This window comes from Melospiza georgiana, chromosome Z (assembly GCF_028018845.1).
Source record: "Melospiza georgiana isolate bMelGeo1 chromosome Z, bMelGeo1.pri, whole genome shotgun sequence".
Taxonomy (NCBI): domain Eukaryota; kingdom Metazoa; phylum Chordata; class Aves; order Passeriformes; family Passerellidae; genus Melospiza; species Melospiza georgiana.
The window spans coordinates 23,918,321-23,945,789 of NC_080465.1; the positions used below are offsets into that span (position 1 = coordinate 23,918,321).

The 27,469-nt window shown below is 38.7% G+C and overlaps 1 protein-coding gene across 3 annotated transcripts in view; it reads left to right on the forward strand.

The window, feature by feature from the left end:
• The window catches only part of CDC42SE2 (CDC42 small effector 2), an 83,305-nt gene that overhangs the window by 26,797 nt on the left and 29,039 nt on the right, over positions 1–27,469 (forward strand). For all 3 annotated transcript variants that reach the window (XM_058043627.1, XM_058043628.1, XM_058043626.1), the window contains exon 4: positions 22,821–23,133. In XM_058043627.1, coding sequence (XP_057899610.1) covers positions 23,080–23,133 — 54 coding nt within the window. In that variant the 5' untranslated portion in view covers positions 22,821–23,079. The remainder of the gene's footprint in view (positions 1–22,820; positions 23,134–27,469) is intronic.

Here is a 27,469-nt window from a genome sequence, read left to right on the forward strand (position 1 = left end):
GATAGGGATTCACAAACCTCAGTTTGGGCTGCGTGTCTGAGAGAGAGGGGGCATTTATTTGAGGGAGAGACTGAATAATGAATACCTTAAACCAAATGATCTGTGTCTGAGTGGCAGACAAAGAGGGCTTTGGGGCAGTGACTGATTATTCTGTGTGAAAGGGCCACAACCATATCTGGCCTGCATGCTGAATCGCGCATGTGAGCTGTCACTCCTTATTTCTCCAGAAATAAGAGAAAAAGGGGAAATCAAATCTGCTTAGCAAGCAAGTGCACCTTGCCGGTAAAGGTGCTTTTACTGACTGCATGATGCTCATCTAGTTACTGTAATGAGGAAATTTTGGTTATTTTAGTTCTGTTTTCCAGTCTTTTGTCAAATGCAGTAGACATTTTTTAAGATGTTGTGTACAGGTCTTTGTCTGTTTTCCCTTACGTTTTCATACCTCCTGGATGCAGTCTGTAATATTTGTCCTACAAGCTGATTGTAAGTCACAGCCCCGAGCAAATGGAGCAGCAGATGTGGAGATTCCAGAATGTTTTTTGATCAGGCCAAAATGCTGACCTGAGGGAATTGTAAGTCCAGGACCAGGTTTACTTCCACTGACTGTGCTACACAGGCACTATTGTCCTGCACAGGAGCTGGGTGAAGAGCTATCATCCCACTAAACTGTTCGAGCAAGATTTAATGGAGCTTAATGGTAGAATGAATGAGTTTCTGATTTCTTGGCTTCCCTTATTTGTTGCCTCTTGACGTGAGCACTGAAGGTGAAATAAGGAGAACATGTTCTTTTTACTAGGTATATTGGTTGACTTGTAAAGTGCAGAGGGAAAGGTCAAGTGTTAAAATATTTGGAGATACCTCAACACTGAAGTTGTAGAATTCTCTGTATTTTTTTGTGAGGGGCAGGAAAAATGAGGGAAATGTTTTGGTTTGGGAGAGGACTTGAGACTGTACTTAAATATTTAATTGAGTAATTATATCTTGCACTCTTTTCAGAAGTTTCTAGTGAAATCAAAGCTACAGATTTAAAGTTTGACACCATCTTTAACAGTCCTTTTCCTTTATTTGAGAAGGAAAAACACGTTCGAGAACAACTGCAACTTTTATCTAAGCGCATACTTCTTACAAATTAATCTAAACTTGGATAAAAACTGTTACCCCAGGCAAAGGAATTGGTGTGTGTTTTTTTGGGTTTTTGTTTCCAAATATACAGAGTCAATCTTTGTCAGCAGACACAAGGAAAATATCTCCCACTCCACCCACACACAGAGAAGGAAAAATGAACAGTTGTGTGACATTGGGAGAGATGGGACCTTGTTCAAAACAGAGAAACTTTTTATGGTAAATTGAATTGTCACCGTGCAACTGTTTGACAATGTAGTCCAAGTAAATTGCTTCTTTCATTTGAGTTTATTTACTTAAGCCAATTACACATGCAGATTCGATTGTACCCTCCAGCAAAACTCTTATGACTCAGCAACAGATCTTTCACTGGGAAGGATTATATAAATGAAATACTGTTATGGTAGTAAATAACTCAAAACAAACAAAACCAGACACAATTAAGACAAGTGTGAAGGCAGGAAACACGTTTCTTTTTTTCTGTGATAGAGAGTTTTACAACTGAATTTTACAACTTAACTTGTCTGATAATGGAGTTTTGCAGTAGTTCTGTAGTGTGCAGACAAAGCGCTAAAGCAAATCTTCATTATGAAGATATTTACCAATTGTAAATACCAGTTGTATATTTCAGAGATACTACAATGTCTTTTTCAAAAGTGTCTGCAAAGCTTCATAGGAGTTCAAGGTAACTGGAGATTGGGGAAAGCGTCTCCATAGAGCTGAAGAAAATAGTGCCCCTTCTCTCCAAGTCAAAAAATCTCTCATTGTACCTCTTTTGTAAAAGGCAGTGTGCTAGTTTGGGCTATTTTTGTCTTTTCAAAACTTGTGTAATGCCTGTTTTGTGGTCATTTGCCACATTAGTTCTTGAGAGAAAATGAAGCTGTTGTACTAGTCAGTGGTTTCTCTCTCTTCGTTGCTGCAATGAGGGCATGGGACAAGTTCTGCTGTGTTAAATGAAACTTCGTCTCTGTTTTGAAATGGAAGCATGTGCTGACCATGGCAGCACCATGGATACCAGTAAAAGTAGTGGATTTGTATATTAGGAAATTCTTATGGTTTGTCTTGTTTCACCATAATAACAGCTGGAGCCAGGAAGATGCTTCTGAATATACATTTATCTTGTGGTCCAAGGAACTAAATAGTCACCAAGAGAAATAATTTAGTTAATAAGTTTACCTGTCATAAAGATGCTAGATGATGAGAGTGGTGTAGAAGGTTCTGGAAAAGTGTTTGTTTTCTGGGCTTAAACTTGCAAGCATCAGATATGAAGTCCATCAGGAGCTAAGCCTTGTAATATACTGTGCTGTCTGTGGCCAGTTTGGGTCTTGAAGGAACCTGGTAATCCTTCCCAATACAAAAAGCCACAGTAGTTGTCACTGCCATTTTCCTTATGACTTTGTCATGTATGTTAGAAAAAACTGCCCGTTGTGTTGGCTGTCTGAAAAATCTGTAGCTGATCTTAAGTAACTTGTATTTCCCTTTTTCAAGTGGGTAAATGGTTTTGAATGATGTGAGAAATGCTGGAGTCTTCATGCTTATATTTATTGAGATTCTTAACTCTGTGTGGAAGCAGCATTCTTTTCATAGTGAGGCAGCACAAGTATTATACTTCACATTTGTTATTCAGGACTTTAAAGTTATCAGCAGAAGTACTCCATGACTTGTCATTGTTTTGGCATGAGAAATGCTATGGTCAAAACATTGTTTATTTTTTAGACTTCACTTCGGGTTTCTGCTTAGGTCAGAAGGTTGGGGACTAGAGGGAAGTATGTTGTGTATTTAATTTGCCTTCCTTACCTGTTCAACTAACTGAAATAACGCAAGAGAGATTGCTTGGAGACAGTATGCCTCTGATGTGTGTCACAGTTGTTGATACTGTTTTCAAATATGTTTTCTTACAAATAATCTAATTACTCCCCTTTCCTGCCTACCAAACAAAGTCTCCAGAGTGAGGTCTTTGTACTTGAAAGTGTTCATTCAGTGTGGATAAGCAAATATTGCCAGGTAATGTGATCACCAAATTGAAGTGCCCACAACGGGGAGAAGAATGTAACTTCATTACTGTGCCATCTTACAGCAATATGATTTTATTTCACACTGATAACACCTGCTCTAAGTAGATACTATTTTTACCGGTACAGAAATTAATATTTAATGGACAATTTTTCCTTGCCACACGTGTTCGATGGAGAAGAACAGCTGTTCTTGGGAAAGAGGAGAGATCAAGAAGTAGGTAAGAGAAATGTCTGAAGACTGGGCTAGTGTGGAGACCTGGACAACATGGAGCAGAAGCAGAAAGCACAGGCTCCTCTACTTACAGAAGTTGTAGGAGCATAAGTATAAAAGGACTCCATAACAAAAAGAACCTAGTTCTCTTTCAATGGCTGTTTCTCACCATCGCTGCATAAAGAGCTGAACACAGCATGGCTGCTTGGCTTGTTCTTTCTATTTTGTTTTCTAACTTTTGGCTCCTACTCTTACTGTCCTCAGGATCTAACATGCCTGCTTCACAGTGCAGAAAGGAAAGAGCAGACACCACAAAAGGAAAAGCGCTAGGAGACTGAGAATTGTCTAGCTTGATACATCTTGAGGGTTATTGTTTTGTTTGTTTGAAGCACCAGCAGAAAGATAAAAGTTGCACTCAATTCTAACATTAGTTTCAGACTTAACAGCAGCATACTAGTGCAAATATTTTGAGGAATATGCCTAGCAGTTTGGGGGTTACTTTTCCCAAGTTCTGCATTGTCGTCACTCTGGTGTCTTCATTTCTTTGAGATTTGAGCTGTACCAGTTTGATTGTCCTACGGAAGCTAGATACACAGACAAGAGCAATAGGATATTTATTAATTTTTTAAAAACCCAAAACACATGGAATACATTCATGGCAAAAATGTCAAGGTAAATTGTGAAATGGGGAAAATTACTATAAAGCCTTGGTTAATTTATTCCAAAAGAAAACAGTGTGTGTTGTACGTCTTTACTTGGGATGTCATTCATAATGAAAATAATAGTAAAAGGCTAGTGATGCACTAGTTCCCTAATGTGCACCCTATTCAGATGCTTATTTGTCCTTCTTCCTGTATATTGCCTTTTTAAAAGTGAGGAGGTAGAGATAATATTCTTTGAGAAGAAGGGGCAAAAAGTTAAGGAAGGGGCAGGTTGAGAAAGTGCTTGTGAGCTGTAAGGAAATGAAGGGGCATATTTTTCAGACTTAGATGGCTCAATAATCAGAATAACTTTCTAAGGGCACTAATGGTTACTGCATCACTTCTTTTCTTCAAATGGCATTTGAATGCCTATTTTTAAAAAAATTACACAAATGGACTAGAAGTTCAAGATCTTCAATTATTACTTTAATGTCTGTTTGTGTAGAGTAGTGGTTAATGGTGTTGTGGAGGCCTTTTCAGATGGGAAGCACGCCTGTCCATTCATCGCTGTTTCTGTTTGCAACTAGACAAGGCGGGTTACCTTCCATTAATCTGGCATTTATCTACACAATGAAGTTTCAAACTTCAGGGAGGTTTTTTTCTGCTTCTTAGTTTACAAAATAAGACAAAACTCTCAAACATGAAAGAAGAAATGAACATTCAGATAGATTTGAAGCAGTACAAGCATGTTAGGGGCCACAAATTAACCATTGACCATACTGTATATTTGTTTTTTAAAAAACATACTTCTAACTTAATAATGCTTGGCAAAGAGCAGTTATGCAAAGAAATGCAGTTGTAGCAAATATATCCATCAGAAAACAGGATGTTATTAGTTTTTTCTGTATCTTCCATGGGTCAGCATTAGTAACCAAGGTTTCTTTCCAAACTGTTTTTTTTTTAAAGCTGTTTTTCTTCTGCGAGTTGTCTCACTTAAAAGGCTTTTATACGTAATCAAGGCTTTTACACTTACAAGACTTCTATACGTAATCTCAAGCTGTAAGTATAACATCTGTATCTGAGAAAAAAATGAGGCATTTTAAAATCCTGTTATGCCATATGAGAACCCTTTCAAAATAGAATACAATATTCTAGTGACTTGCACAAACCCTTGTATTAATAAACAGTGAGAAATGAAGTGTTATCTGGCACAGTTAGAGTCCTGTATTGTTGCCTATTTGTAGCAAAGAGAACAAATCTTCTTTTACGTTTTGCTTGGTGTGTATCTGGCAAGTAAGCGTTGACAGCTCTAACAACTGTGTATGTGTTTTACTAGTGTTACCTAAAGAACAGACTCCCTGTATCCATTAGGGATTTGTTAGATGGTTTTGTCAAAGAGCTGCTTTTATAAATACACAAGATTGACATAAGGGGAATGACACTGCTAAGAATACATAGAACTTGATAAGTATATACTCTTAACTCACCTTGTGGATACTGTAATTTTGCCCCTCTAGTAAAAAAGTAATTTCCATGGACCCTGCAGCCACTGCAGCATACTCCTGTTATAAATCCTTACTTCAGTCAATCTTTCCACTTAAAGAAGGATGAAACCTGGTCTTCTGTGAATATTATGTTAATTTACAAGCCGTGTGTGTTACTAACAGACATGCAGAGGACCGCTTGTTTGTTCTGAGCAGTAAAACTGTATAACTGAGAAGATTCCCTTTAAAAATAATGTGATTTTGTCATGAAATTGTCTGAATATGTCTTTATAGTTGTTCTGCTAGAATGCAATGAAAACAGATACCAAGGCAGATGTGTAGAGTTCTTTTTAAACACATCACAGATTAAAGTAATCAGCAGTGCATATTCTGTGGGGGTTATTTCAAGGCATGCTATTCAGTGAACTGCAGAGTTCTGTGAGCAGAGTATAGAAAAATTTCTGCTGACGCATATATTGCGTTGCTTTCTAGGAAAAGGTAACATTTTACTGTTAGTGTGTCTGTTCATAAAATTGTAAAAGATTAATACACAGAATTGCAAAAACTAGTAGATATCTGCTGGCCTGTCTTTAGCATCTGTGAGCAGTCCCAATGCCTTATCTCTGAGAAGATACACATGGAAATCCTTTAAATGGTAGAAATGTGTGTGCTCAGAACAAAGTTGACTATGCATGTTATTGGCTGCCTTAAAATACAATTGTTGCATGCCTTAGTTTCCCACACACATAAAGAGGCAGAGGTCAGACTTCCTTAAAGCCTATACCTGCCATGAGCCTCCTGTTTATTTGTTTGTTATGTTTTAGCAATTAAACTAATTCCTGTTAAATACTAGAAATAGAATTCATGATGATTGATTATGCTCAAAAGTCCTTATATAAATGCATGATTTTTTTTTTACAGTAACTACCAGCTTTTGCTGTGACAATTCTATCTCAAAATTGGCACGACAAATTATATCAAAGAAGTCACTGGATCTAAGATGATGAATCATGTCTGTTCAGGGAAAAAGCAAAAGCTGGTTACTTGCTTGGTACTGTTTTTCAAAGTTTTGGCAAAGTCTTTGAATCGTTAATGAATTAACTTTTTTCTTTTTTTTTTTTTTTGTAATGTAGCTTTTAAACATACATCAAGAACCTTTTTGTTTCTTCCCCTACTGAGTAATGGGCTGAAACTTCCACTACTTGCCTACTGAGACTGTTCTACAATTTAGAAAAAAAAAAAAAAAAACTCCAGGAAATGTATTTTGGTAATAGCTTTCAGTTTTTTCCCCTATACCATTTAATGTGATTTAATGAATAAATTGATTAAGTCTGTTTTAGAGTAGTAACGGGGGCCTGGAGTCTGCGTGTCAGAGTACAAAAGTGCTGTTTGCAAACCTGCCTTAGAAAGTAATAACCCAGTTATATCAACAATGTCCTTTGTGTTTTGGACATAATAATTATTTTTTTGTAATTAAAGTTCTGTTTTATGCTTCCATCTTTCATCTGAAAGCATGACCATGCAAATAAAAACCTCCAAATTATCTAGCTTATTTATCAAACATAGATCTCATGTTTATCCCTTGTAATTTAATTTTGATTTTCTTTATTTATTGTTGAAAACACTGTACTGGTCTCTTCATTGTTCACAGTGGTTAAAAATACTCTGTTAACAAAGGACTTTCTAGCTATCATCAACTACATGAGAAACCCACATCTATGCTCAGCTTAGGCACCTCTGTTTCCCTTCAGAGCAGCAGTGTCTTTCTGTGAAATTGACAGACAAGTGTCCTGCAATGTGCCTGACTTGGCAACATGCTCTGAGCTTGTTTGTGCTATGTAGTAGCTATTGACAAGTAACTCAGTATTTTACAATAGAAGCAATTTATGAGCACACTGCTGCTGTAGAGCATTTAGTTAGGCCAAACTCAACATCTTTTAAGTACCTCTTTTTGTTGTTGTTACGATTATATGGAAATAGTTTAGTTTCGACATGATGCAGCTCTGATTTCTTTGTGCCAGATAGCAATACACTGCATTTTTCAGGAGAAAAAACACTTGTCTGAACTAATTTTTAGCTAGGCCATATGGCATGACTCTGCTTTGCAATTGTCACATCTTAAAAAACAAAGTTAGATTTAGCTCTGGATGCCCAGCAGTCAGCCCTACAGGGATGGCCATGAAGGGGTGGATGTACAAGAATGTGTGAGGGACAGGGAGGCATTTTGGGAGAGGCTCTGCTCTGAGGCTTGGCTAGTCTGGGTTGTGTCTGTCTGTGGGAGCTGCAGCGGCTGGTCCAGACTCACTTTCTGTAGTCTGCTCCACAGTTCTGTCTGGTGTGGCAATTGCACTGCCACACCTGGCATCTCCGGAGGATGTGGATGCAGTGTAGCGCAGTGATTGTGCATGAGATCACACCTCAGGCAGCTAAACACCTGCCTCTTCTGTAGGCACAGTGTGTCTGTCCACAGGCAGATCTAGCCTCATATCCACTGTGTTCCTCATTGCCTTCTTTCTTCCTCCTTTCCAGAATGTTTTCTGATTTCTTAGTTAATAAATTGGTCTCTAGAACAGACATTCAAAGGCAGAAGTTTTTGTGTGGGAACATGAGTAACTGAAAGCTAAAAGGAATTAAGCAGCAAATGCTGTCTGGCCTTGAGCTAAATAATTAAATATCCTTATTTGGGGGCAGGGAGGATTGTGATGTGGTTCTTTGTGGGCTCTTTTGTGCGGTTAAGATTTTTTGGGAACATCTTGTTGTGATAGATCATTACTAATTCAGAATAGAACTCTCTGATCAGTCCAAGAACATGAACCTGATAAGAAGCGCTGGGGACCTTGTTAATTTTTATTAAGTGAAATTGGGGTTTCATTAGGACTCCAGCACTGTCTTTGGCTCTGCATTCAGAAGATCCCTTTCCGAGCTCAGGGCAGCAGGATACAGAGTTTTTCTAACTGAATTTAATTGAGAAGCAGGTAACTTTGTTGCGAGTTGGGTTTTAGCATACAGAAAACATCCACTACCAACAATAAGGTTAACAGTTTACCTTTACAGTCCCTGGATTAATTGATTCTAAAAAAATGTATTCTTTAAATTCTCTTTAAAAGAGGTTGTATTTTGTAGCTGTCATGACTCAGCTTTGACACTGTCATGTTTGCCTGCAGTGAATATAATTCATATTGTGTGATGTGAGCTTAATCTGGAATGTATTGGGAAAAATATAATAGGGTGTTTCTGGTGCAAAATGCACTTAAGAGCAAGCAAAATTCATTTTTAAGGAAGAGAATTAACAGCAGATGCATGACCATATCAGAGCCAGCTGGCTGAAGTACATCTGCGGTCAGAATGAATGTGTAAATGTAATTCAGGTGAATCAGATTTTGTTTGTGGGGAGAAAAATAAAACCTTAGTAACCTACATATCCATCTGTTTTCTCCTTCAGCTTTTAAAAGCATCACCTTTTAAAAACATCACCTGCACTGGGGGGGCTTGCAGAGGCAGTAGCATCCCCGAGGCTGTGCCTGGGGCTTGGAGGGCTGTGTGAGGTCCCTGACCCAGGGCTTGCCTCCTGGGGTGGATCTGGAGCCAGCTGGATGCCCAGTGGCTGCCCCTTGGCAAAGAACCTGCTCCAGCTCTTGCCAGGGTACCTGCTGATCTGCCTGTGGTCCCCTGCTGTCACACAGCCCAAATGCTTCTGTTTCACAGAAAAGTTCCAAGCTAATGGTGAAATAGACACAATCAAGAAAGTTGTTATCTTTAGGGCGGGCAAGAGACCATGTGCTGAATTGAGATGTATCCTGGAAAGTTTCTGTAGGTGTGTTCTGAGGAACAGGGCAAGAAGTGTCCAGGTATACTGTCTCAGTCCTCTCATGCTTATTAATGCAACTTATAGAAAATACTTTGCATCACAGAGAACAGAGGGTTCTTCAGTTGAAAAATCATATTTTTCACAATTTATTTCATAAGAATGTCATTTTGACAGTTTAAGAAATTGAGGTTTGGTTGATTTCTTTTGTTTTTATGAAAAACACCCCCAAAACTCAGAATGTAAAAGAGCAGTCTTTTATGCTATGAAGTATGTTTTAATGTTTAAACACATTCGGTTAGTAGGCTCTTGGATAAGATAAGAGAGTTTGTGACATGGGATAATCTGCAGTTTATTAGTGTGTTGTTGGCAGGCTGAATTTACACCTGTCAAATTATATCCTATCTGAATTGAATATGCCTGTTTTTTAAGGGGATGTTGCTTGTATTTTCTGTCTGCTCTATGACAGTACAATTTGGAGTTATTACTGTAACTGGAGTTCACTGCAGAGTTCAAATAGTGTCATCCTATGGTTATTTGGAATGCTTTTCACATTACCTATTTACTTCCTTATAGTGAGAAGCTAAGAATTGAGAGATGTGAGATTGCTTCCATATTTAGTGAAGTACTGCAGGCTGTTAATGGCTTTGTCAGCAGCTTTCGGTTTCAGGAGCTGAAATGAATCTGTTTAAGATTTGCTGGTAGGAGCAAGCTAATTTGAAGCTATTAGGAAAAGTGGCTTGTAGCCTTGACAGGTTTATTCTTGGTTTTCCTTTCCCTGGATACCTGTCCAGGGTAGGTGAGCCATAGACCACTGTTTGTGGGTGTTCCCCGTGAAAGTCAAACTGTTCGAGGTTTGCAGTGGTTTTTTACTGGCTGTAGAACTCCTGGTGAGTTTTACTCTGCCACTGGGATATTACCCACAGGACATTTCCCAAATGGACATTTTTAACAGCAGTGACCTTTTCATGGGTACACAGGGAAGCCAAGTCAGTGTTCCTTGGCAAGATAGGCAGCTCATTTCTGAGGAGACCATCTAGTTTCCTTTGGGTTCAGATTGCAGAACAGCAGTAACTGTTCTGCTGAGAATATATACTTTGTTAAAATGTTTCTGGAACATTTTGAAATTTCATTTTTTGTATAGCACTTTGCTTCTTAACTAGGTCAATAATTCTGATATCTTCAATGAAATTGCATTGAAGTGTTGAAAATCTGTGCACCATGTGTTTTATTTTAAGCTGACTATATGTTCTTAGTTATTTTTCTGCATATGTAGGAAAGATGTCATAGTGTCTTTTGGGCTTAAAGCTAGACATCACTACCTGGTTCTCTATTTTACTTTTCTAAATTTTAATAAGTTATTTTTGAACTTAGTTTGGTAAAACTGTTCCTATTGTCCGATGTGTAAAATGCCAAGTGGCAGGTGAACTTAGAGAAGTCATGGTTATAATGTTAACTAAAAGGCTTTTATTAGTGATTACATGGTGATCAAATTACTGTTAATCAGTGATTGAATGTAAATTAAATGGTAATCAATTAAGCAGTAATTGAATGCAAACTAAGTAGTGATTTAACCAAATTTTCAAGAAAGGTGAGAAGGAGTGGTAACTACAGGCCTGTCACTCTCACTTCAGTAACTGTGTGCTACTGAACTGTGTAACTGGGTGCTACTGAAAACATCATAAGGACAACACAGTCATTGGTCACAACCATCATAAGCTCATGAGGGGAAATATTTGTTTACCAAACTTAATTTTCTTTTACAAGGTAACCTACTCAATTGACCAAGCAAAGCCAGTTGATGTAATCTTTTTTGGATTTCTGTAAAGCTTTTCATACTGTCTCTCTCAGGAACCTCCTGCAGAAAATGTCCAGCCCACAGCTGGATAAACACATCATGTGGTGGGTGAGCAGCTGGCTCATGGTCAGGCACAAAGGGGTGCAGTGAATGGGGTGACATCAGACTGGTGTGACCTGTCACTGGTGGGGTTCCATGGGGCTACGTCTTAGGGACATTTCTCTTGAGTGTTTTAAGAAATGGTCTCTGAATGCAGATATTAAGTAAATTGTCCTACATGAAGTAACTTTACCAATTATTCTAAATTAAGAGGAGTCGTGGACTCCCTTGAGGGTAGGGAGGCCCTTCAGAGAGATTGGGATAGACCAGAGAGCTGGGCCATCACCAGCCATATGGAATGTAAAATGAGCAAATGCCACAATCTGTGTCTGATCCAAAATAATGCTGCTTGAATATACAAACTAAGGAGCAAGAGTCTGAAAAGCAACCATCCAGAAAGAGAGTTGGAAAGAGATCTGGGGCTTGGTTTTTCTGGCAAGTTGAATATGAGCATGAGTGGGCAGTGGCCTGGCAGCCAGGAGGGTCAGCTCTGTCCTGGGGTGCATCAGGCTCAGCATCACAGCTGGGCAAGGGAGGGGATTGTCCCACTCTGCTCTGCTCTGGGGGCAGCCTCACACTGAGTGCTAGGTTTTGGGTTACACAGTTTAAATATCTAAATATCTTTATATCTAAAGCTGTTAGAGAGGGCAACGTGACCAAGGTGGTGGTAGGTCTTGAGGGCAAGAATTCTGAAGTGTGGTTAAGGAGACTTGGTTTGTTCAGCTTGGAGAAGATAAGGCTGAGGGAATGACCCCATCACAGTCAGCTCAGGCTGTTTCTGTTAGCTTGTGGTAGGACATGGCCTAGATTCCTTAGTTCCTGTGAAGATACGGCCTAGCAGAGTTCTGCACAGCAGGGCTGACTTCAGTCAGACCTTCTTGATGATGTCGGTCTGGATCAAAGCACTCTTCACTCAGAATGGGTTCATCCATCTTGGACTTGCCAGAAAACAAGATCTCTAAGCGAAAAATTACTAAGCATCTATCACAAAATGAAAGTCAGTGAGGATTTTCAAGATTTTGTTTGTAGTTACATTTTTTTCATACTCTGTGGAGGTAAACATTTTTATCAGTGTAAGCAGCAAGAGCTCTCTGTGATCAAGCACTTAGTTTAAAGAGTAAAGTAAATACTCAAATTCAACTCAATATTAAGAATCATTTGCAGTGAATTTCAGTTTAGGAAAGGGGGAAGCAAAGAACAGTAATTCCTTTTAATTAATGTGCATTTTATTAATGTGCTTTATCTGAATCAAGCTGAAATTTGAAGATTAGATACCAAAGAAGATATTTTGGAAATTACAGTATTTCTTCTATGATAAACAACCCTGTATGGGTACTGCTGTTACTGCTGGTAAGGAGATATAACTTTGTGCATGTGTAATGCCTGAGAGAGAGCAACTCTGTGTATAAAAAAATCTGAAGAGTTTCTGATTTTTCTCCCTTTCCTGAATGTCATTCTCTTTTGAAAACCAAGTGTTCCTTCCAGCAAAAGAATCAAAATGTGCTGTTGACCTGAAAAATGTTATTTCATACTGACTAAAACTCTAATATATGTTTGGTTTTTTCTAATTAGATATCCCTAGAAACTTTTTTTCAAGTGGTAGTTGTTCTCCTTAATATCATCTGGCTATCTGAAGTTTGTAGAGGCAAAAGCTTATTAGCTTTCTAGTTGGTGGTTTTCATACTTGCTGGATATAGCATGAGAGCCTTAGCCATAGGAATGAAATATTCAATGATTGCTGCAGTTACTAATTGTAGATTGTGTGTGTGGCTTTGTATGGACATGTGCATGCACATGCTGTCACAATTTTTAGCAGGTTTCTTGTGTGTAGAAGTGGCTGAAAGGAGTTTTCTGTGCTGTGGAAGTGTAGGAGCTCTCTGTGTGTGCTTCTCAGGGGCTGTATTTCAGTTCATTGTTTTTGTTGCAATTGTTTAAGTGTTACAGAATTAGGACACTCTTACCTGCATTATGGCTTACTTAAATTACGATACTTGGACCAGATTTCTTTGTTGCTATAGGTATGTCTGGATTTTTGTTTGCCTTAAGTGACATTTCTTAAAGTCACTTAAGGCAAAGGAAAATCCAGACATACCTATCTATAGCAACTGAAGTCTGAAGGCGGGGAGAAAACCATTTACTGCTGTATACTGCTAGGAAAAGGTGAAATCTGACCCTCCTGTCTAGGCATCATTTTGTGCTGTATGTTACTCATTAATGTGCTACCTAATCTCTAGCTATTGATGGAGAATAGGAAAAAGCCAAACATTTTACCAGTTTTCTTCTTCTCCACATGGTGTGGTCTGAAACCACACATATTTTTTTACACGGTTTTTACATGAATACAGATTTCTGACTAGAGCATTCTTTATGAGACTTGCTTTGTGAGTCTATTTGTGCTGCTCCCCATGCTTATCGTTAAAGTGAAATCCAAACAGGCCCAGTTAGCACTTGCCACCTCTCACAAGTTCTAAAATTTGTTTTCCGGCTCTGCCGTATGCCTCAGTTACATCCTGCTTTTTCTGCCAAACTTGGGTGATATTTCTGTACCAATTTCGGTCTGAAGATGGACTGCCTGTAAAATGAACTGAGTGTTCGGTATACTTTTCTCAAGTGTCTGGTCAGGAAAAACTGACACCACTTCAGACCAGTCAAAGCCTGATTTAGACTTGTGTGTGTGAGGCTCTTGTGTGAGTGCTTTTCACATGAGCAAACAGTAACGGAGGTAGACGTTGAAGCCAAGAGATGTCACCTGTATTAAACTGCAGAGTGGTCTTTTAAGTGAGTTCACACTGGGCAGTGACAAGAAAATGTACTGCTTCTTGGGAATTGGTACACTTGAGAAAATGACTGCATGAGCTCACCGGCCTCTGCCTACAGCTTCTCTGAGTACCCGCTCCAGAAGTCCTAAATTGCACTTCTCCTCTAGAGTGACCCAGAGTATCTTTGAAATTGTGATTTGTCTTAGCTTTCAAGTTTCTTTAAGCCATGTCCCATGTGCCTACATGTGGATGCATACACAGAGCTCAAGTCATCTAAGCAAGCTTAAATTATAGCAGATTAAAAATACCCAATTCTGTTGCGTTTTTAACAAAAACCTATTTCTGTTTTGTTTTCTGCATGCTGTGGAACTGAAAGTTAAAGCAGAGACATCTTGCTGATACATTCTAGCCATTTGAAGCATGCGTAGTCCATGCTGAGGAGGACTTGAACAGAGAAAATTCATCTGGCTTTTCACCTGGCCCCATGTGAATCCTGGGTAGTTTCATGGGGTAACATTGACTTATCCAGTCCCACAAAATGTGAGACTGCTTTTGCCTACTGCACTTGGTCTCATAATTGTTTTGCAATCAAGAGGGAGGTGATGTCCAGGTATTAGATAAATTACTTTTATGTAGAATTGCCTCGTTAAATTTTAGCATCGACATTCTTCTGTGATCTCAGACCCAGGGGGAGGTTGACAAAGCTTGGGGAGAAGGATGTACCGCTGATAGTGGACAAAAACAAAGCAGAATTTATGTGCCACAGGGACTTTTGGCTTGACTCCTAAGATAAAGAAGAAACTAATAAAGGAAACACAGCAACTGTGCTGACACCAGCTCCAACTAGTAAAAAGTAATTCTGGCAGAGGGAGATGGGGACCACCGACTGACAGCCCATGAACTAAACAAACCTACAGACTCAGGAGAAAGCCTGAGCGTGTGAGCTACTTAGCATGAGAATCATTTAACCAGTAAAAGGTGTAATACTAGTGAAAGATCCCTGTGTAACTTGTAGCCAATGGACTGTGATTTCTTTCTTTGCTGAAATGTATAAATGGTGTAAAGTTTTGGTGACTGGGTTGCCTTTTGTGGGTTGTCACCTGGCTCATGCTTTGCACAAAACTAGAATAAAAAAAATGTGAATACCTTGTGTCCGTGTGTAAATTGGCACTGTGCACCAGGCATCTGGGTCAATGGAAGTAGCAGCAGTAATTTACTGAAGTGCATTAAAAGATCTTTAGGTACAGCGTCAGACTTGTGTTGCACCACAGTTTTTACAGGTTTTACAGTGGCTGGTTAAAATCTGAAATACTCGTGTGCCATAGTGATATATTTTTTTATATGGTACACTTCCTGTACTGTTAAGAGTTTGCCTCTGTGAACTCTGGCACTTTAAATGGCCTTTCTTCTCTTGTTCACACTTACTCCTTTCCTCTGTCCCAAACTTCCCTTGGATATTGCCTTGATGTCTTAGTTTCCTGTTTTCCCTGGAAAAAAAGAACATTTTAAATGCTGTGGATAATGCTTTTTATCTGTTGTCATACTAAGAACAGGTGAGGGTTCCTTCAGTATCTTGTGTGGTCTGCCATGTAGTATGTTGTGAGCATAGACTGTTCCATTCTCTCTAATGCTGCCCTGTTTTTAAAATTATGGTCTCACTGGATGCCAATATTGAGGATTCCCCATCATTACTGTAGAACAGGGCAATAATAATAATAATAATAATAATAATAATAATAATAATAATAATAATAATAATAATAATAATAATAATAAAAACTGTGCATTCTTCAGGAATGTTAGTCTTTTTGGGGATTCCTTTCTTTCAATTCTTTACAGAAGGGGTACGGTGTAGATGGTTTGCCTTTAATCATTACTTTGTCCTGCTCATTTTTTTCCTCCCTGACTGGTATTACCTGTTAAAAGTAACTAGGAGGCTAGCTGACAAAAGCATTGTTTTTCCTTCTATAGAACTTGCCACTTTAGAAGATAATGTTATTGACCAATTAAAACTTTGTCTGAAAGCATTTTTTTCATGCAAATAGGAAGTCAGTATGAAATCAGGTTTTCTAAACCATAGGAGTGAATTCTGAAAGGCTTTGCACTTGTTCTTAGCTGGCTGTTTTTGGAGGTAGGGCAAAATGTGCCTGGACTATGTCTTAGGTTGAACAGAACATATTTATTAAGTCTGTGGTTTTCCTTTCTGTTATTGAGTAAAAAAATTTGGATAATTAGTTTTCTGTTAGTCTTTCTGAATTTTCATAGTGCAGAACTATTAGTGCTGAGGTTTCAAGAGAAGTAGGTTGCTGTGGGCATGTCAGTGTGGGGAATAGTATGAGCTATGAATTGACTGTTTCAGAAACGTGCATTGAACCCATATATATCAAATGAAGTTATTAATTAAAGACAATAAAGGAAGCTTTGAAAAGAACTAGACATGAAGAATTTTAATGTGACTTAGTGGTACTGTCTCATTTGTTGGTTCTGTGCCCAAAATAGTAAGGACTTTTCAAGGGCTGGATCCCTCACATGAAATAAATAAATGTAAGTGAAGGGCTACAGAATAAAACTCGGGCAGTTGCAGATAGGAGTGTGAAAAAAAAAAAGAAAGTTTAATGCCTTTCTGCTTTAAGGTCACAGCTGGCACTTACAAATGTGTTTACTGTCACACTTGGTGAGCTGTACTTTCCTTGACAGAATTGTGTGCTTTCCTGCTGCCCCCTTCTTTACAGCTCCCTCTCATGCTATCAACAACCTGATAAGGAAAACCTAGTATTTCTCCTTAGAAACTTGCCATGATTTCCTTCCTGTATCTTTTGCTGCTTTCCCATGTATTATGCCAGGTGGATACATTTATTGCAGCACAGCTTGTGATGGCTTCCTGCAAGCTGAAAGCACAAAAACTGAAGGTGTTCAGTGAAAGATGTGATTGTTCCTAAAGCTAGATTCTGTACTATTAGCAACAACTACAATTTTAAAAAATCACCCCGTCTCCTCTAAGTAAGCTGTAAATAGTACCTTCAGACTATTGCCCTGTTTTCAACAGTTTTCAAACCTTAAACTCAGAAGAAAATTGCTCTAATACTAGTAATTTTTCATGGCTATTAGTTTGTGTTGAGCTTGGTTTGAAGTACAAACTATTTCTAAGTTGCTTAAGGAAATATACTAGTGAAAACCATTTTGGTATTAATAGGGGCAAAAAAAAAAGAATTTACTCCAGATGACCAATAATCCCAAAATCAAGACCTATTGCCTTACCACTTTAGTAGTAATGTGAAAAATTGTATCACAAAGGCATGAATAAAAGTAGCCTTTTTACAGAGTCAGGACATAGGCATTCAGGGTTTAAAAATGCACAAGAAAGCCTAACTCAGACTTTGAAGAAGACTGTTAAATGTATTGAAATAAACCTTGAGGGACTTGGGAGGCACTGAAGCAGAATCAATATGGGAAGATTATGAGGAAATGAAAAAAGAATTTCAGCCTTATTCAGGCTATGTTGATGGCGAATGTTATCTTTTGTGTGGCATGAGTTATTTGCAGCTCAAATTTCTCAGGAATTGAAAGTGCAGAAGACAATTGCTGCATTAAAATCAGTGTCAATGTGCCCAGAAGTGTCTGTTCTTGTAGGGGGGGATGGAGGAAGAGTGCTTCTGTAATTTCAGTGCCCTGATGAGATAAAGTTTTTGATACAAAATTCACGAATGGAAGCAACTTTATCTGTAGGTTGTATTTGTTTAAAACCTCTTGCTTCTTGTAGATGGTTTGTTTCAAAAAATCAGGCTGTAAAGTGAAAACATCTCTCTCTCCTTTGAGAGTTGTAGAGTGTCCTCTGGTTGCTGCAGCTCAGCCTCTCTCTTGGCTTGGACACACCTTAATCCTCTTCCTCTCTTGTTTCTGGTTGCCACATGACTTAATTTAGTCATATCAAGACGAAATAGTGTGGTTACAATAGAAATTTAAAGTGCAAAATGTGAAAGACATCTTAGAAGTACATTCAGAAATGATAATTTTCCACTTACAACTTGCAAGATTGAAAGAAATAACAGTTTTTCAAAGCCTTTAAGGCATGAAAACCAAATCAAAATACCCATGTATTTCATGGAATTATTCTCCTATAGCAAGAACAACTGGAAGGTTTTTTTCTTTGAAGTACTTGAGACTAAAATACTGTTAGTGGGCTTGGTTGTGACTTTGTGCCTACATGTGCTTATTATGGCGCATCATGTTGTGTCAGGGCATACCATGGCATGGCATGATTTTCGTTCATGATTTGAACAAATTTTTTTTTTTTTTTACGCTTCTCCCCCCCCCCTTCTTCTTAAATAATACTCTGAGCTTTGGAGCAAGCCTAGTTAAATTCAGATGCTAACACCTGTAGGTTTTTCTTTTCTCTTCCTGTGGTTTTATTTATTTCAAGTGATTGTCAAAGAGCGTTGTTACCACATTTCCTGTGTAAAGCCACAGTGAACAGCATACAGTCAAAAGATATCGAAAATTCATCCTTAAAAGGATGCCTTTTTAAAAAGACCAGGCTGTTCTCAAGCTGTATATTTATTAAGTAGTTTTATTCTAACTGACTCTCCACAGCATAGTGCACATTCCTGTTTGGATCAGTTAAGGTAAATGCTGTCTAACCTGTTCTAGATCAATAAATTTGAAAGGCTCAGAGGGAAAATTGATGTCTTAGTTTACCTTTCCTGCTCTGTATATTTCTCACCAGAAAGCTAGTGCTGCTTTAGTAAGAAAAATTGGTGATACTGTAATATAAAGTGTACTTTGCCCACTAATCATTAATGCAGTGCTTGCACTTCCTGCCTTTGTGACTGGTATTTAACAATAAGCAGTAGTTTTGGTTTTTGCATTAGACCAGCCACGGTGAAATTAACCTTAGAGTGAAGAAAATTACCTTATTGGTGTTTCACTTTAAATTTTAAACAATGTATTATTTTTAAAATCTTGATTTCTTTATACTTAGAATTTCTAGATATGTTATTAAATTGTTATAATAACTAAGGTATAAAAGGTATAAAAGATGCAACAGAGTCGTTCAGCATGATAATCCTGTGTGTTTTTGCAGTGTGAATCATCCACTCTAAAATAAGTTGCACTCAGAGTTCAGAAAGTTTACATGGGAAAAACAAATTGGTGTTTCACCACTCATCAGTGATAAATTTCGTGGTTTAGACCGAGCAATTGTCTTGTCTTTTCAATGTGAGCTCTACGGTGTTCTGCCACAGACTGAGCAAAGAGCAAAACCAAAGGGTGGCAGAGCTGTTACTGTGGAGTGTGTTCTTCAGCCTCTGTTGTGCTCTTCATCTGGCAAGTCTGCTCTGACAAAGGCAGCAGTACTGCAAACCATGCCGTGTTAGGGTGCTGGGACACTGGCACAGGTTGCCAAGAGAAGTTGTGAGTGCCCCATCCCTGACAGTGCTCAAGGCCAGGTTGGATGGGGCCCTGAGAAACCTGGGCTGGTGGAAGGTGTTCCTGTGGAAGGGAGGCTGGAACAAGATGGTCTCTGAAGTCCATTTTAACCCAGACCGTTCTGTGATTCAAATCTCAATCCTATGAAAAAGGAGGGAACTAGATGAGAAATACTGCAAATATTTTGAGGCCTCGTTAATTGCAGCTAGGCTTGGGGTGCAATTCAAGCTTTGCAGGAACAATTTCCTACAAGATTGCTGGTCTGCTAATGTTAGATAATTACCTGACTAGAAGCTGTAGGCCACTATATTTTTTTTTCTCTTTCTTTCTTTATAACCAATAATTTGGAAAAGAACTGCAGAATTTTCTTGTTTCAACTTGATCTTTAAACAAGCAACTGACAGTGTAAGAGAAGTTTTAGTGTGTTGTCATTAATATCACCTTTAGCACCAATACACCTTTTTGCTTTCAGCTTAATTGCTTTTCTTTCCATATTGGTGCAACCGATTTATACCTGATATTTATTTTGACTTGACTCCTGTTAAAATCATTTGTTTAGCAGACTGGGAAGATGTATGAAATTCCAGAGCTCTGAAAAGTACTGCTATGCATTCATTTCCTTCTAAGAGGTGCAGTTAATGTCAGTTTTCTCCAGACATACTGATATGTCAACTGTGTGTTTTAATTAAAAGTCAACAGATTGAAAAAGTGTTGGTGATTGCTGAACCACCAAACTAAAGGCAAATGTAGCACTTTACAGTCTGTAGAATTGAAAATGCCTTTTTAAGAATAAGCATGTAATCAGAGATTATTATTTACAATCTTTAGCTTGGCTTTGTCATTCAGAAGCTTTAGATCTAAGGCAGGGGGTCAGTTTTGACTGTCCTGGAGGTCACAAGTCCTGCATGCAGAGAGTGGCTGTGTAGAGCAAGGCTTCTGCACCCTTGGGTGTTCTGTAACCAGGAAGAGCTTTCCAGGCTCACAGGTGCCCACACAGAGCCCTCCAGGTTTGCCCCCAGGGCTGCAGCTCAGCACGGTGCCCGAGGCTGCGGTGAGCTGGAGGAGTGTGCCAGCTATGAGTGAGCAAACACAGAGGCACATCAACAAAAAATCTCCCTGCCCTTCAGAGTGTGTCTTCTGTACTTGGGTGTAACATGCAGATCAAAGTTAACCCTCTGCGACAGTAAGAATTTGATACGTCAGTTCTGGACTTAGTCAGAAAGAGATTGTAAGGAAGCAACAAGTATCACAGTTTCAGGAGTCACAAATCAGACTCCTTGCGCAGCAAGAAAAGCTCACTGTGCAACACCCACTCCTTGCTCTACAGCTTACACTATATCAAACTTGAAAATGCTAACTTTGAGTGTTTGATTTCTCAGTTCCTCATAATCTGAACCACTAGCATTGGGAAGGGCATTGCTGTGTTTCAGAAAAACTTCACGCCTGTCTTAGAAGTAAATTAACCAGCTCTTACGGAGACATAAGCTGTACAGCCACGGGACTAGAAGTATAAATATTACATGCTTAACAGGAGTTAACTGTATTTTACTTTTGATTTTGTAACATACGGAATCAAATTTAGAAAATAATTGTGTGGTGTGCAAATTCTGAGCCCGTAGAGATCAGCCGAGTATTTTTCTGTCAAGCTTTCCTTTGTTATTCTTGCTATTTAAAGTTAATGAAATTTTCAGTTGCCAGAATAATTGAGAAAATGGGTCTGAAACCACCTATGTATGGAGTGAGAACTTCTGTAGACACTTCTGTTTTCAATCTTGGTTTCACACTACTGGTTGCTGAAACCCAAGTTTTATTGCAATTTCATGATCCGTTCATGGGATTTAGATGGTGATCTTTAAACCAGGAAAAGGAAAGGAAAAACATCATTTAAGTAGTGAAAATATATCATGTTAGCACTGTTCTAAGACCTTCTTTTCAAGTGTCTGACAAGAAAAAGGTTGTACAGAAGTATTTTTGTCAGAGCGGTATTAAACAGGTATCCTGTTTAATAAAGTTGCTTTGTTTTATATGGTGTTAGCAACAGGATAACCTAGCAAAGCATATCCCCCCCTGCTGCTTCCTTTTCTGATCTTTAAGCAAGGAATCTAAGAAGCAGGCAGATAAACCTAATTTTGACAGTATCAGTTGATTTTGCAAAGCCTAGGAGATGAGAGTACTTTAGATGGGGCGTTGCTATTTAGATGTTGTTACTGCAGCATGCATTTTTTTCTCAAGGAGCTTCAGATAGGGTCTTAAAAACCAAGAAATGTGAGAGCCTCCCAAAAGCTTTGGAGATCGTATGGAAAAGGTTCCACTTTATTCTTTTTGTGCGTGTTGTAGAGAGTAGTTGTGGAAAGTACATGGCCTGTCATGGCCACACAGTGCAGTGATTTGGTGTGTGTGTAAATAAATGAGGGACAGCTTTGCTCATGTGTTTGGCATGTAGTAATCTAATGAAGATGGTAGCAAAGTGGAGCTGCTCTGCCACAGAAGGTGTACGCTGATATATGCCTAGTTTCATGCATTTCGTGGAGCCTCCAAACCACTTCATACTGTGAGGAATTGCATAGAAATAGAAATTGCATAGTTGTGCAAACATCTGTGTAAATGAAGATGCAAGTGTATAAAGAATTGTTAAGGAGTATGCCAGTAAAAACCTTCTCAATATTCATTATCTTGCTTTCTCTGCAAGTAAAGTTTGATATGTTGCAAGATAAATGAAGTCTCACAGGAATTTTTATTGCACTCCTACTGAAAGAAACCAGAATGGAGGTTTACCAATAAACATTATTTGAGCAAAGGAATTGTTGGAATCTGGAGCCTCATTTGTTCCACTTGAGGAGTTTTAGAGGTTTAAGGGAACAATTTCAAGGTCTACAACTAATACCCTATTTTGAAGTAAACTGTAAATGAGGCATAGGGTAGAAGAGGGTGGAAGGAAAGAAAATACATCGTGTTGACCAGGTCCAGCCATTTTGCAAATATTCTATATACAGAAATGTATTTGTTTCCTTGACATTTAGGAGAGCATACCTTTAATTGACAATTGTGTAACAGGGTTGAGGTTAAATACCATTTAAATCTCACACTGTGAGTGTATAATGAGAAGTATGTATGCATTGAGAAGTATGACGTGTTAACAAGCACGATTCTCTAATAAGATAAAGGGGTGTATGGGCAATTATCACTTTCTGAAAGTTAGAAACAAACAGAGATAACTGCCAAAAGATTGGATACCAATTCTTGGTATCACTTAGTCTAACCAAAGCTGGAATGTAAGTCTCATATGGATTTATGTTGTATGCCATTTTTGGTAGTCACAGTAGAAAAAAGCACCTGACTTGTTTGCTAAAGTCTTTCAATCTGTGATTCAGGGTATTACCAAGAACTCAGTGGTGTGTGTGGCTGGCTTGGAGCTTGACATTCTTTGTATTCTCTTTTTGATTCATGTGCTTCTGTTTTCAGGTTCACGTAACGCTAGGGACCAAAGAAGCATTCGTAATATTTCTCTGGTGCTGGGATCAACCTTCTGGAAGAAGACGCTAAAATAACTTTTTGCCTTCAAGTTCTTTGTCCTGGGACTGACTTGTCTTTGGAGAAGAGCTCATCAGAAAAGAAAATTTTCACATTGGAGCCATTAAAAATAAACCTGTTCAAAGAACAGGCAGACTTACAAAGGTTGACTCCTGCTTTTCATCTGTGTTCCCACTTCAGACTGTAAACAATGAGTGAGTTTTGGTTGTGTTTCAACTGCTGTATTGCAGAACAGCCTCAGCCTGTAAGTATCAATATTGGCACTGCTTTGTTTTTATATAATTAACTAAATTATTAAAGTTTTGAATTTTCTTTATTTCTTTTTTCTTTTTTTTTTTTAATAAGGGCTGTTTGACCAGCCTTGGTGAGAATTAAGCAATTAACTGATAATATGCATGGATGGGGATCAAAAAAGTCTGTTCTAAACTGCTGTTACTTTCCTGTCCTTGAGACTGAATCTGTCCAAAGTCTTTAGAAAGAGCCTATATTTGTTGGAATTGAAAAGGAGGGGAAGGGAAAAGGGCAATGAGGATGTAAACTGTCTTTCTAGAATAAATAACGTTTTAGTGGAGGTGTAGAGATGCCCTCACTTCTGTATGAGTTGAGGCCTGCATTTGGGTGTGGCTAGACAATGATGGTAGAAGAAAATGATTACATTAAAAAGTCCAAAGTGAAATTCAGTCCTCTACCACCTTAATTTAAAAAGGATTTAATCTTTAACTATTTGGTTACTTTTTAAATTCAGTCTTTGAAGAATGAAGGGATGCATTCATATTATAAATACTTAAAAAAAATAGAATTTAAAATGGCTGTTGTGTGAAAAAGTATATAGCAAACTGTTACATAAAAGAAAATTTCAGAGCATATGTTAGGAAAACAGAAAATACAGAAATATTCTTTGTTTTCATATATTTTTAAGTAGCTTTAGGGTATGTTTCTGAGTCCAGTGCTGTTGGCCGAAATTCTGCCTGTATGAAGGTGGAATTAACCAGGAATATGGTTAGGACTGTGAGAAACATCATTTCATGATGTGGCATCTAGATCAAGCTAAGTGAACATATAGAAATTACAGTGGTCATACAGTAGTTTTACAAAAATGTTAAAAAAAAACCCAGTTACTACTGGGGGCATTACAGTAACCAAGAGAAACCCAGAGTGAATAAAGAAACCTCACATTAATATGCTCAGCTGCTAATATTTGGCTCTAGGGAAACTAAAGTTTGGAAAAAAGAACCTCACATTAGGCATTGTCCTTGCACAAAGCCTGAATGCCAGACTGATGGCATGCAAATATTAAAGTGTGACCATTAACATTTTGAACTAATGAGTGCAGTTTTATTTCAGTCCTAGTCAAGCAGACTTGTGGGAGATTAGCTCTGAGATACCAGCATGGGAAGCTGTGATCCTCCTCTCTTGCTTGAATACTATGCAGTCTTTTAAAACATTAGCTGTACTCATATGGACTCAAAGTCATTTGTCTCTTTTTTTGAACATACATTAGAATATGATGTGACAGTTCAAAGTATTTCAGATAGCAAAATGGCATATTCTGTTCGTTTTTGAGAATCCCAAGGCTCAGTCCTTAAAAAATCTTGACTTGAGTTCTGTGATTTGTTTAAATTACTGCCCAGGAAATCCACATGTTAATACAGTGGTCTGTGAGTAATGACTCATGAAGCAGGAGGAGATGGTACATGGAAAGTGAAGGAAAGGGAAGCAGCACACTGTTCCTGCTGATACAGTGGTGTGCATTGGCTTGATGATTAAAACAATCCTTGTGTTTAAGATCCTAATAGCATGTTGTTGAGCACTAACCTAGTTTCTGAAGTGTGTCTTTCAAGTGTTGTAGGAGACTTGCTTGTTACTAAGTGCCAAAATTCTTCAGGATATGTCTCAAAAAAAAGAGATGCGTGCCCTTCTTGGCATGCTTGGTGAAAGGCACTTAGTTGTCCTTTCCTGCAGTTACTCATCTCATTTTGCTGTGTTGTGTTGTACAGCCCTTGTTCTGCCATGCTCGGTTGCACTAAGTGGAGTGTTTAATCAGACACTTGTACCTCTGAGTAAGTACAGGAATGTTTTCCATTTCTGACAAATAGCAAAGCGTGTACTGTTGATAAATGAGGCAAGTGATAAGCAAGCATTTTTCCCTGTCTCTGCAGGTGTTGTGTGCTTGCATGTTCAAGAGACTTGCTGAAAAACATGCTAATTTCCAGCCCCAAAATACTGTTACATATTTTCCCATTGTATCATAAACTAAGTGAAACATGCAAACTTGGATAAAAGTTATGAGTCTGTCCCCTGCTGTGCATTCAACTTGTCAGTTGAGTTCAGTTTCTAAGGAGAAATGCCTCATCTGCCCAGACTTATTCCTTTCATGTGCCTTCTTTCATTTTAACTCCTGCATCTCAACCACTTCCATGGCCTGCCTAAGTGTCCCAGCCACTTCACGTTCAGCCATTGCATGTTGAGTGGCCGTCTTCTGGGGAAGGACTAATGGGGTCTTGTAGCAGCACCAACAACCACCAGCCTCTCAAAATCGACCTTGGAAGCAGGAAGTTAATTTGCGAAATGTTCTGATCAATGTTTTAAATGTTCCTTCTATTTTTAAACTTCTGTTTATTATGGAATATCCTGAGTCAGAAGTGTCCCAAAACAATCATGAAGTCCAACTCCTGGCCCTGTGCAGAACAGCTCCAAAATACATTCTGTGTGCTCAGAAGTGTTGTCCAAATGCTGCTTGAACTTTTGTCAGGCTTGGTGCTGTAACCACTTCCCTAGGGAACCTGCTCCAGTGCCCAAACACCCTCTGGTGAAGAATCTTTTCTTATATCCAGCCTACACTTTCCCTGATGTGTCTTTGTGTTCCCTTGGGTCCCGTCACTGTTCAGCAGAGAAAGGAGGATCAGCACAGCAGGAAAACCTTGCCCGCATCATCAGCTGTCTGTCCATCCTGTTCCAGGGCCTCACGCCTGTTGTGTAAGGGCACTTGAGAAGGTGAGGCAGGCGGGGAGGGAACTTGCCTGTCCCTGCAAGCAGTAGTAACCTGCTTCCATTCTGCCCTGGGTCTCCTCGGTCCCCTCCTTCTGCCAGGGGACATGTTCTGAAGTGATTACTTTTTCTCAATGTCTTTGGCAGATGCTGATATCTGAGGCACCTTTAATGTCTTGGACATAAATGTTAACCCTCCTTGCTGGAGGGGGAAGTAAAAAGAAAGTCTTCATAGTTGCATGTTTCTGTGGTATTTTTAGCATCTGTTGAGCTAAGGAATTTCATTCTCTCTTGAAATCCAGGATGCCAGAATTGTCCCTGCTTTCAGAATTTTGCTGGCAAAATTCTAACATACTACATTTGAAATGGTCAAATACATCATCTATATTCTTTTCAGCTATAGAGCACTTAACATGAGAACTGCACATGCATGAGTCCAATAAGAGCACTTATTACTATTACTTTGTGAATAGCATACCCCAGAGCAGAGCAATAACAATGTTGCAGTTACATATTAGTGTTCTTGTTCCTTAAATCAAAGACAGTGTTCAGGTATTACCATGATCTTTTAGTGAAATGTGTCTTGGCACAGCTTTTAGTCTTTTGTCAGTGCTAACTGTATGCACCATGCTGCTGTGAAATAAAGCACCTGTCTTGGAAAGCAGTGTTCTACTCTCTCTCCTAAGTGTTACTTTGGTTGCTAAATATGTCACTTGGTGTATCCAAAACAGCAGTACTCACCTTCATGGAAGGTACACAGGTTGGAAGCCCTAAGCTTCTCTGAAACAGAGTGATAAAATGAAGAAAGCAGGTATTCAAAGTAACAAAACCAATTAGGGATGCAGCTGAAAGAAGCATGTTCCTTGCGGTGGCTTCTAAATAGCCTGAGGTTCTTACCACAGTAGAATCCAAACAAAAGCCAAGGGAGAATGTTCTTGTATCACACTCTTGTTTTTTTTTTTGATTCATAATGTATTTTACCACAATGAAGACTGCAGATAACAAGTTGCTTTCATATCTGTTTTCATGATACCAAGGAGGAGATACTAATCTATTAATAACCGTGTCCAGATTTTCTTGGTGGTTTAAGTAGCCTGAATTCAGTTTCTTATGATCTGACCTTTGTTTTGGGAAAAGTAGCACTTTCTGTGATTGTAGGTTTTCTTACACCTCCCACTGATATCCTTTATAGATTCTGTAAGCTGATTTTGTTTCCTAGTGTAAGATCAGTCATTTTTCACATGCTTTTTCTGTGCTATCATCTCATCCACTGCCATGTTTCACTAAACTCTGCCGAATTCCCACTACCAGATGCATTGCTTGATAATAGAAGCTTAGAAATCTCACAGGTTTTTAGAGGAAGTGTCCATGGTTTCTTTCTTAGGCTAAATTTGTCACCTACACCAGGAATCTGTTATTTTCCTATTCTACTTTCTTCCTGGTCTGTCCATTTTTAACTTGGAAAGTTAATTTTTGGTCTGAGAAGCCTTTGGTCATGATCTGGTGCACTCCCACCTGATTTGGGCCAAAGCTCAGTACAGCTGAGCTTTGCAGTTTGCTTTGACCTTGCAGTAAAATTGTTGCTCTGCTAC